At 33.3% G+C, this 12,387-nt stretch overlaps 1 protein-coding gene across 1 annotated transcript; it reads right to left on the bottom strand.

The window, feature by feature from the left end:
• Positions 1–6,163: 6,163 nt before the first annotated feature.
• On the bottom strand, positions 6,164–11,438 carry LOC131640230 (zinc finger BED domain-containing protein RICESLEEPER 2-like). Its single transcript, XM_058910645.1, has 9 exons — positions 11,260–11,438; positions 10,596–10,624; positions 10,360–10,486; positions 7,863–9,875; positions 7,616–7,762; positions 7,360–7,522; positions 7,205–7,285; positions 6,639–6,766; positions 6,164–6,515 (listed from the first exon to the last, which is right to left on the bottom strand). Exons 3-5 carry the CDS (start codon positions 10,472–10,474, stop codon positions 7,638–7,640), a joined length of 2,253 nt encoding a protein of 750 aa, XP_058766628.1. The 5' UTR covers positions 10,475–10,486; positions 10,596–10,624; positions 11,260–11,438; the 3' UTR covers positions 6,164–6,515; positions 6,639–6,766; positions 7,205–7,285; positions 7,360–7,522; positions 7,616–7,637.
• Between the last annotated feature and the right edge of the window lie 949 nt (positions 11,439–12,387).

Raw genomic sequence — 12,387 nt, 5'->3', positions numbered from 1 at the left:
AGGCTCAAAATAAGGATGACCAAAATCATCATTTTGGTTTCCATTCATTCATTATTGGATAGAGCATTGAATAAGCTTTCCAACGCTTCGAACCGGGCGCAAGTCGGAGTTACGGTTCTCGAGTTATGGCGAAAACAAAATCTGATTTTTAGCAGACTCCGCTAAGCGGAGGGGGTCCGCTGAGCGGAGCTCCAGCGGAGCAAATCAGCGTCTGGATGCAATTTTGAGTCCGCTGAGCGGAGGGGGTCCGCTAAGCGGACCTGCTAAGACAGCAACTCGTTAAAAGGGGCCAAAATCACATTTTTAGGTCATGGGTTGGGTATTTTTGAGTCCCAACACCATCAACTTTATTCTTAGAGTAGAATTGGCTTAGAAAACAACTTCGGAGGTTGCATAAGGATGATCGGGGGTGGATTGAGCGTCGAACGGAGCTGACAAACCGGGAGATCTTCGGTTCATTTCTCTTCTTCTTTGTGTATTTCTCTTTGGTTGGGTTTTGTTTGTATATTTACTTGAATCTTATGTATATTTACCGATTATAATGTTATGTTTAACTTGCTTTACAAATCTGTGTTGATATTATCCTGGATTTTTGCTCTATGCTGGGGATTTGGGTTGCTTTAGAGATAAACTTCTTGAATCCTTATCTAGGATGGTAATCTGTTGGTTCTGAACTCTAGAGATAGATTTAGAGCTAGTATTCACTGTTTGTATCTGTTCTTAATGCTTTCGTGTTTGAGCGGCGCGCGAGAGATCCATGACGCGAGAATACGGATGTTCTCGTGACTTTGCGTTAGAGATAAACTTAGTTGTGAGATGATCTCGTTTGTGCTCCAGAGATGGACGCTTATGTGAGAGATACGTGATAACATAGATGAGTATTGTAGGTTGAGTATAACGGGTTGGTAAGTGTATGTTTGTGAAGAGTGAATATATGTACATTCTTGATAAGTTATTTCTCTTCTAAGAATGTGTTTATTCTTTTCCTGTCTATATCTTTGTTTACTTTTTGCTCATTCAAACCCAAGCTCGAAACCGTAGAAACTGTTGAATGGCATCTCTCCATCTCTGAGGACGATAAATCCCGGATCAATATTTCCAAATCTTGTTTGTTGCTTGCCCTATACTGCATTCAACAAAATGGCGCCGTTGCCGGGGATGGTTTGATTGCATCGCAATAGTTTTCGTGGTCTTGAGCTTTGTATATATCGTATATATTGTATAGTTTCACTTGTATATGTTTTCTTGTTTACATTCACAAATTTTTCCTTTTTGTATAATAATAGTTGTTTGTGTTCCATACTTGTATATATGTGTTTGTTTGTGTATATAGTTGTATACTTTGGTTTTTATGTTCGTTTAATCATTGTATATATTTGTACCCGTAACGTTTGTTGAGTGCTTTGGTTAGGACACTTTCTTTAGGCTTGTGCGGTGAGACGTCACCAAGGCATGACGAGAGGAAGCTACTTTTCAAACACCAAAACAATAAAGGCGTCGAGCTAATGACGTAAAACAAGCGCTTGTTGGGAGGCACCCCAACGGTTGTAAATGTTGTTTATATTTCTGTTTATGAGGTATTTAGGTGAAGTGGAGAGTGATTGAAACAGCTGGTGCAGTTCTGATTTTTCTGGTTTTTTCTGTGTCCGCTAAGCGGAGCAAAGCTCGCTAAGCGAGCATAGCAGAATTTTGTTTTTCTGCTCTGTACCAGTGGGGTTCCCATTCCACTTGGTTCACTCCTTTTCCCACTTTCACCAAGGCTAAGTAGTTATAGATACTAGTTTTATTTTTCTAATTCTTTTATTGGTTGTTTGTACTCAAATTTTGGTTCGGTGATTCGAAGATTTTTGAGGTGATTTTCCAAAGCTTGTGTTTCAACTTGCGGATGTATGGTAGGATATTGTTTTTGAAGTTGTATCATTCAAGGTACTCATTTATCGCTTTCTATAGCATAACATGTTTAGGAAACTTTTCATTTGTACAATTACCATGCCATTCATTCTTTTTGCATTACTTGCTTATTGATTGAATCACTTTAGTTCCCAAACCATAAATGTGAGGAAGCTTTCCATTGTTCATATATGCTGGAGGCCACAATCTTTGTTTTAACTGGATTTTATTATGCTTAATCTTTTGTTTATGTTGATTTTATGAAAGCATGAAAAGGATTAAGGCATTTTGTTTCATTTTGAGCACAACTACCAAAACCAAATAGTCAATTCACCTTGTGAGTGTGTGAACATTTGTTACCCCTTTTGAGCCTTTTTGTCAATGTCCATGTTGTTTTTGCTAAATGCTTATCTTTGAGTGTTTAGTTCTCATTTTTGCATGGATGATTGATTCTTTATTTTCTTGAACCCTCAACCATGATTTTTGTTATGAATTTTTACCTTGCCTTAGAAAGTAGGGAGTATTCACATGATGGTGTGGTTGAATTCAAGTTGGGGAGAGAAAGGGTTGCTACTTATTTGGTTGTTTCTATGAGGTTGAAAAGAAAGAAAAAAAAGAAAAGAAAAAAATGTGAAAAGAAAAGAAAAGAAGAAAAAAAAAGAGAAACAGTTTTGAAAAAGAAAAAAAAAGAGAAGTGAATAATTGTGCTAATAAGTATTGTGATTGGTTTGAGAAACTTGTGATTATGGAAGAAGTTTGATCGAGATTTTGTTGTTTGAATCTTTGGTGGATTGATCACTCCCTTAGGTTTAGGCAAGTTTTTGTTTCGATTAGCCTTAGGATATATCCCTTGTTTGTTAACCAAGCCACATTACAACCTTGAAAAGCCCTTGTGATTCTTGCTTTTATATCTTCAATGTGATTTTTGGATGAATGCATAATTTAATCTTTTGTTTGCAAGATTGTTGGATGAGTGTTAAAAGTCCTTCACCTTTGTGTGTTCTTCATCCATTGATGAATTTTTGCTAGGTGTGATTCATGATGTGAGCATGTATTGCTTTAGAATGTTTAGTATGTTTTTTGCACTTAGGATTTGTTTCGTTTACATGTTGTCGTTGAAGGATAGTGGTAAGTATTTACTTTGTTTATACGTTTTTGTATTGAGCCATACATTTATTTTTGGTTTTCAAAACTTGTTGATTCACAATTCTTTGGTTTATTACTTTTGATTCTTTGATTTATTTGACATTGTTTGAGGACAAACAAAGTTTCAAGTTGGGGAGAGTTTGATAAGTGCCAAAATGTCGATATTTTGAGTATATAATTGTGGCACTTATCGATTCTATTCATTCCATTTTTGTAATAAATTCCCCACTTTTATGTAAATATTAGCATAATTGAGTTTTGATTCATTATATGTATCATTTAATAGTTTTCCCATTGTTTTTATAGGTATTCATGCTTATTGGAGCCTTGAGGAATAAAGTGTCAAAGGCACGGCTTCGATTTCGCAATTTTGGTGAAAGCCCGCTTAGCCACCATCAAGCGGACTTCCATAGGCTCAAAATAAGGATGACCAAAATCATCATTTTGGTTTCCATTCATTCATTATTGGATAGAGCATTGAATAAGCTTTCCAACGCTTCGAACCGGGCGCAATTCGGAGTTACGGTTCTCGAGTTATGGCGAAAACAAAATCTGATTTTTAGCAGACTCCGCTAAGCGGAGGGGGTCCGCTGAGCGGAGCTCCAGCGGAGCAAATCAGCGTCTGGATGCAATTTTGAGTCCGCTGAGCGGAGGGGGTCCGCTAAGCGGACCTGCTAAGACAGCAACTCGTTAAAAGGGGCCAAAATCACATTTTTAGGTCATGGGTTGGGTATTTTTGAGTCCCAACACCATCAACTTCATTCTTAGAGTAGAATTGGCTTAGAAAACAACTTCGGAGGTTGCATAAGGATGATCGGGGGTGGATTGAGCGTCGAACGGAGCTGACAAACCGGGAGATCTTCGGTTCATTTCTCTTCTTCTTTGTGTATTTCTCTTTGGTTGGGTTTTGTTTGTATATTTACTTGAATCTTATGTATATTTACCGATTATAATGTTATGTTTAACTTGCTTTACAAATCTGTGTTGATATTATCCTGGATTTTTGCTCTATGCTGGGGATTTGGGTTGCTTTAGAGATAAACTTCTTGAATCCTTATCTAGGATGGTAATCTGTTGGTTCTGAACTCTAGAGATAGATTTAGAGCTAGTATTCACTGTTTGTATCTGTTCTTAATGCTTTCGTGTTTGAGCGGCGCGCGAGAGATCGCCGACGCGAGAATACGGATGTTCTCGTGACTTTGCGTTAGAGATAAACTTAGTTGTGAGATGATCTCGTTTGTGCTCCAGAGATGGACGCTTATGTGAGAGATACGTGATAACATAGATGAGTATTGTAGGTTGAGTATAACGGGTTGGTAAGTGTATGTTTGTGAAGAGTGAATATATGTACATTCTTGATAAGTTATTTCTCTTCTAAGAATGTGTTTATTCTTTTCCTGTCTATATCTTTGTTTACTTTTTGCTCATTCAAACCCAAGCTCGAAACCGTAGAAACTGTTGAATGGCATCTCTCCATCTCTGAGGACGATAAATCCCGGATCAATATTTCCAAATCTTGTTTGTTGCTTGCCCTATACTGCATTCAACAGATGCCCGAACCAATTAACATCGGGTTTCATTGGTTTGGTTCGATTTTTGTCCGAACTAAAAAAATGTCCGAACTAAACACTATGGTTTGGTTTGGATTCCGGTTTGGTTCGGATTTGCCCGAACCAATGAACACCCCTACTTAGACCCGTCTCTACCCCAAATACGGTCGGGGTTAATATTTGTTCCTCTTCTCAGTCCCAACAAAAAATGAATTTTCCCTCATCCGCCCGAATAAAATTATATTTTTTTTAAAATTATATATATTTTTAACAAAAATAAAAAAATTAAATAATTGATTATTTTAAAAGTTTTTTTTTATTTTTGATATTTTTATTTAAATTATATATTTTTAAAAATAAATAATAATTTTAATAAACATGATATTATAACATTTTTTAAATAAATGAGTAATAAAATTATTAAAAATAAATTAATAAATAAAACTTAGTTGACGAGTGCGTGTGCATGGCAGATACTAACATCACCCGCCCCCACACCCCATCCGTAAATAAAAACCAGGTTTTTCCACGATAGTTTCAGAGCAGGGTCGGACGGAAGCGGATTTATTTGCCATGCCTACCAAGTGAATTGTAGTAGTCTTCTATATTATCTTATTTCTTTAATTTCTTAGTTTGTCTAAATAATATTATTGTATTCCTAGCCTTTAATTACCTTAAATTTGTATCAAGAATAAAATACTATATTTTGTATATTATATAATATATACCAAATGCTTGTTTGGAAATTTTTTATGCTTTTTCTTTTTACTTTTCTAGAAAACAAGAATTTATATTTATACATTTAAATAATTTTTTATTTATTTTACTGAAATATTATGAAATGTTTTAAGTTAAGTGATTAATAAATTTCGGCCAGTGACAAATCTCTTGAGAATTTTTTGGAAAAATTATATATATATATATATATATATATATATATATATATATATATATATATATATATATATATATATATATATATATATATATATATATAAACCTAGAAATATCATAAAAGTAGAAGACTAAACTAGAAGGAAAAAAAAGGACAGCTCGTCAGCACATTTAAAAAAAAAAAAAGACAATTTTGTGAGATGAAAAGTCCCTCACAAGGTTAAGGATAGGGGTGGACAAACGGTCGGGCCCGGTCGGTTTCGGGCCCAAAAGTCCAAACCAAAACAAACCGTGGGTGATGGAAACAGACCCAATCTTGGTCAATATAAGGTTGGGTAAGTTCGGTTTCGGTTTTGGCGGTTTGGCGGTTTGCTCGGTTGGGTTTACACGAGCCTAACTTAAAAAAAATTACATTTTCATAAAAAAAAAGTTTTATAATATTTTTTTTCACTTGCAATAATATATTTTTTCTCTTAAACTGATAAATTTTGTCTATATATATATATATATATATATATATATATATATATATATATATATATATATATATATATATATATTTTAACTATAATAACATTCATCATAAAAGTTATAATAGATTACAAGGAATTAAACTGATAAATTTTGTCTATATATTTTAACTATAATAACATTCATCATAAAAGTAATAATAGATTACAAGGAATTAAAGTACTCAACTTGAATATATAAATTTCATCATTCATCACAAAGTCAATGTCTTGATACCAATCACTTTTAAGTCTAGTGATTTCAACATTTAAAATATCTATTAAGCAATATTCTAGCCATATATTAGAGCTATTAATCTGACACAACACATCTAAAGTTACTAATTACAGTCATCCAGAACTAGTATCAAATTAGTTTAAAACCATGCATGCAACAAGTAACATAATCCATCATTCATCCAACAAAAATGGATAATGTTTTGATTGTACTGCTTGAGATAAACATTTAGATAAGCCATTCTGTATTGTTGAATTTGCATATTTGTTGAATGAACATATGTTGAACCTGCATATGTGGAAAAGTGATTAAAACTTATCATAAAGGATGACCAACACAAGTAACAACTTAATACAATCAAGCCAATAACAAAAATAACAATCTGCATATTTGTGTTTAGCATGTAAATACCTTGATACTTTTACAACATTTTTCATGCACATTTGCTTGCGCCACAGAATCGGGATATGTAACACAGATTTGTATACCAAATGTTCATGTGAGTGGTGTCTCAGCAATGCCCATTCTAAAGCTTGACCCTAAAAATTATGACATTTGAAATAATATCAAATTTAATTAGTATACCAGCAGCCCAATATCTACTTTATAACAAGTTGGTAAAGCTTAAGTTTATAAAGCTTGACCCTAAAAATTATGACATTTGAAATAATATCAATTTTAATTAGTATACCAGCAGCCCAATATATATTTATAACAAGTTGGTAAAGCTTAAGTTTATAAAGCTTGACCCTAAAAATTATGATATTTGAAATAATATCAAATTTAATTAGTATACCAGCAGCCCAATATCTACTTTATAACAAGTTGGTAAAGCTTAAGTTTATTAAGCTTGAACCTATAGTAAAAGAAAAATTATGACATTTGAAAAACTATAACAAGTTGATAATATAGCATATTGTGAGTTGCACAAATTTAAGAAGTGTACAAACAGCCCAGTATTAAGTTTATTCAAGTACCTCTTAAAAAAAACAGCATTCTGATAGTAAGCCAGCCAAGCATTTAAAGATACCAAATTCCAACAGCCAAAACAGCTTAATCTGAAATGAATTTGAATAAATGATGAGTATAATGAATATGAAATGAAAATTGATCCATAGCAATTAAAGTATACCTACTAACGACGAAGAATCACAAGTATCAAAAGCCACCAAGTATCTTCGTTTTGTAGTCGTGTCTGGTCACGCAACTTTTGTCCTCCCAAAAAAGCTTTTCAAAATATATAGTGTGTTGTGCCAAGATGCACGAGTCTTATATGACTCCAAAAAGATTTCAAACTGTGTAAAAATTAAACAAAAACAGAATCAGTATATATAAAAATGAAGTATAGAAAAGTAGGGAAAATGTACAAAACAAAGGTATTATCTTACAAAAACAGAAGCATCATTTTTCTCAATCACAACCTATTGGTTGTGTTTGAGAAGAACCTACAACACCTCTATCTGCTGCACCTGCTTCACCTCCTACTTCAACAGTACTTGCCCCAATATTTGCACTAATATAGCATTGTTGAAATTCTAAAACAATAACATGACAATATTATAATTAGTAGCACCCAACAAAAAAAATAAACAACAGCCAACAAAACAAATTAACATGAAGTATGGATTTTGGTACCTGATATGACTTCCTCGGTTATCCCAAACTCTTCTGTGTAATTGACGTCTTTGAAATATGTAAGAGAGGGTTTCAACCAGTTCTGAGTGCATATCAGCCCTTCAGCCACTTGTGGACTCAAAGAGCTCCTATAACATTCTAAAACCCTCCCCCCTGTGCTAAATGCACTCTCTGAAGCTACGGTTGAAACAGGGGTGGCCAAAACTTCTTTCACCAATGCTGCCAGAATTGGGTAACGAGGTCTGTTTAGTTTCCACCAAGTTAGAATTGATGATTTGTCATTATCATTTGCACAAGGATCATTCAAGTACCTCTCAAGTTCATTTTGTTTATCAATGGTATCCTTATCCTTCAAATGTTGCTTAAAAGCATCAGCCCTTAGAGAAAGTGAAGTAATTCTAGGTTGAGCATCAACAACGGGTGATTCTATGGTCACATTACTTTGGTCATAAGCAGCTTTGTACCAGGTGTACAATTTAAACAAATTATCCTTGACACTTTTGGCCATTTTCAAAGATTTTTCAGTCCCTTCCCCATGAAGTTGATTAAATGACCACTCAATATATCTAAACTTAAAATGAGGGTCAAAAATCACTCCAAAATAGAGAAATTGATTGGTGTTTTTTTCCTCTCCCCAATATTTATCGTACTTACGCTTCATCTCATAACCTACCGAGGCTAAATCCGAGTTCAAGTTCATAGATGCTTCTTGAAGCTCACCAAAAACATTAGATAACTGATGAAAGGCAGTATGGAGTGACACTTGTTGAGATGAAGAAAAGACCTTGGTAGCGTCATAGAATATTTTCAAAAATTTCACAAAAGCTCTCGCTTTTTCCCAATCGCTATAACAAGGAGGACTAGCACGTCCAAACCACTCAACATACCCTATATCTTCTTCTTCCAATTTTTCAAATGCTGTTTGGAACTTCTCAGCAGCATCCAACATCATGTATGTCGAGTTCCACCTTGTGGAGACATCGAGACATAGATGTTTCCTGCAAGTAATCCTAGAAAATTCAACACACTCTTTGAATTTCAAAGCCCTTTGCGGCGAAGACCTCACAAATCTCACAGCATTACGAATATTGGAGATGGCTGTATCTTGTTCTTTCAATCCATCATTGACAATCAGATTCAGAATATGTGCGCAACAGCGCATATGAAAAAAACCAGCTTCACCCATTAATCCATTCTTGATATGAATTCTCTTCTTCAAATATGCTACAGCCACGTCATTGGATGATGCGTTGTCAACAGTGATTGTAGACACATTCCTAAGACCCCATTCCCTTAACACATCCTCAAGTTTCCTACCAATGGTCTCGCCTTTGTGATTATCAACTAAACTAAAGCTAATGATCCTTTTTTGGTAGTTCCAATCATTGTCAATAAAGTGGGCAGTAACTGTTATATAGCTAAGGTTTTGAACGGAACTCCAGCAGTCTGTAGTAAGTGCTACCCTACTACAATCAGACCTAAAATAAGCTTTCAATCGCAACTTCTCATCAAGGTATAGTTGAAAACAGTCCCTAGCAATTGTTCTCCTAGAAGGGATAATTAAAAGTGGTTCTAATTGTTTACATAAGATCTGAAAACCCGGACCCTCAACTACTCTAAATGGGTGTTCATCAAGGATAACAAACAAAGTTATTGCCTTTCTACAAGCTTCTTTATCAAATTTTGGGCTAACAGAAATCAAGCCGCTGCTTCCAAAAGCAAGGTTTGTTTGTTTGAGGTCATTTCCTAGGTAAGGGTTTTTGTAGCAGATTTTTGAGTGGGCCAACATGTTAGACGTTCCATGTGATTTAGGATCACATCTATAATGTTTATGGCAATGCTTGCAGGCAGCAGTTCTTTCAGCAACATCAGTTAATTCGATAAAATGGTCCCAACATGAAGATTTTTTCCTAGGACCATCTGCATTAGGCCTCCTTTTCTTGTTACTATTGTCAATAGGAGGAATAGGGGCCTCAATCACCACCTCAGTTGCAGCTGCAGCTGCAGTTGCAACTTCAATTACAAATAATTAATAAGCATACAAAAGTGCACTTGGTAAAGCAAAGCAAAAGCATATGAGAAAAGAAAAGTACTTAATAAAACATACAATTAATAAAGCATACAAAATGTTCACTAAGTAAAGCAATTGCAAATAGTTAATAAAACATACAAAAATGTTTTGTTCAGTCCAAATAGTTAAGCTGGATACTTATTGAAAAATAATTATATGATAATCATTCTAAAATAATTCATAAAGGATCAACCAAATTAAATATAATGCAATAGCTATAACTATTGGGTGTTATTGAAAAGTAATTATAATTCTAATGCAATATTGAAAAGTAATTATAATTATAATGCAATAACAGAATTGTAAATTAAAATTTTAGAATTGAAAATAGTTTCCTAAATGTTTAGCTGCAACTTTATAAGACAAAATAATGATTTAACCAAACTACTTTAGAGAACTTTAGAGAAGTAACTCTCATATACTTACAGTGTTGTAGCTCCATAACACCCAACCCAACTCTCATTCCTTCTATACCACTATCCCCTTGTTCAACACTTTGTCTTGCACTGAGTCCTGGATTGCTACTACTTCCTTGCTCCATTTTTCCAATTTTCTATCCATATACGATTAATATGAAAAATATTAGAAAAAACACACTTAAAATCAACAAAAAAAATAAGGAAGCTGATAAATAAAATACACAAATCATAAACAATAATTACCTTCAGAGGTTTCTTTTTCACAATTGAATCTGTTTTCACAAATGCAAAATAAATAAAAAATAGAAATTAGAAGACAATCTAGTTAAAATAAACAAAGCTGAGACAAAAAGCTAACAAATTTAATTACCTGATCTTGAAGTATTTGGTAGTGTTTTGCAGGAATCCCAACAATGTCAAAATAAAAAAATCATGTTAGATAACTAAAAATAATTGTAACAAGAAGAAACATATAAACAACATTAATCTATAAAAAAAGGTAAACATACCTGAATAAGTGCTTTAGACAAATCAAAGATCCAACCATGAAAAAACAAAATACAAAAACAAATTAGATTCACTGTGCCAAAAGAAAAAATATATCCAGAAAACTCTAACATATAGTTAGAAAGTCAAACCCTTTGTAAACTTCAAATTTAAAAACTCTAAAAACTAGTTCTCAGTGGAAGAAATGAAACAACTTTAACATTTTAAACCTTTGAACCTCAAAATTCCTTTAAAAACTCATTAACAAAGTTAAACCCTAAACATATAGTTATAAAATCAAACATTCATGAACAAAAAATTAAAAAAAATACTAAACTTTTAAAGAAATTTGAAGTTTTTCCAACATAAAATAAGATGCTAAGAAAGGAATAAGAAAAGAAGAAGGAGGAAACACATTTACCTTTTGAAAAAAAAAACGTTAAGAGAAAAAGATGTAGGAGACACCAATGAGCAAGATACACTCTGTAGAAGAAGATCCTACCCCATCTTTTGTCTTTGCAGCGGCGGCGGCGGTGTTTGTGTGTTAGGGTTTGCGTTTTGGAGAGAGTGAACTGATAAACGAGAGAGTGAACTGTGACTTTTAGGTTTACCAAATGAAATTTTTCTTAAATATCCTTTAACTTACAGTACAAAACGACAGTGTATTATAACTATTATTTTATTTTATATTATATTGCGGTTCGGTTCGGTTTTATACGGTCCTATTATGTGTGGCCGAACCGGTCCAACAATATCCATATGAAACTGATAGAACCATCCGCTGAAACCGTTAAACCGATCCAGCCCAACCGATGCTTCTTTTCTTTACCGGTTTTCACGGTTTCGGTTCGGGTCTGGACCGTCTGTCCACCCCTAGTTAAGGAGCACGGTGCAAAAACAATTGTCATAACTTTTTGGGAAAATAATCTACTATCTACTATCTACACATTACTAAGAAATTGACCAAACAGATAAAATTACCCTTCTTACTAAAAAATATTACACTACAAATTTGACAAAATAGTAACTAACAAAATCACCCTATCACTTTTCTATTGTCCAATGAAAATGAAGACTTTTGCCACATGTCAATTGCAATATTTAGCATTCAACTTTTTCTCCCCAACACACATCTTCTCTCTCTTATTTCAAATTTCAAATTTCTTTCACATTTCATTTTCCCACACTTTCTTACTTTCATTTTAATTTTTCTCCATTTACTTATTATCACAAAAATTATAATCTATTTTTTAATTTTAATAAAATTAAATATTTATTTATTTTACGGGTCACAGTCAACACAATATTTAATTTATTTTAATTGATCATTACACACTTTCTCTATCTTAATTAAAATTTAAAATTTCTCTCACATTTTTTTTCACACTTTCTTACTTTCTTTTTTATTTTTTTTTCTCTATTTATTTATTACTCCAAAAAAAATCTATTTTTTAATTTTAATAAAATTAAAAAATTTGTTTTATCACGGGTCACTATCAACACAATATCTATTTTATTTTAATCAATCATTTTCTTTATTTGAGTGATA

The sequence above is a fragment of the Vicia villosa genome, linkage group LG1 (genome assembly GCF_029867415.1).
Source record: "Vicia villosa cultivar HV-30 ecotype Madison, WI linkage group LG1, Vvil1.0, whole genome shotgun sequence".
Lineage (NCBI taxonomy): Eukaryota > Viridiplantae > Streptophyta > Magnoliopsida > Fabales > Fabaceae > Vicia > Vicia villosa.
Note: the sequence above shows the minus strand (reverse complement) of the source record. Positions and strands in the feature narration are given on the sequence as shown.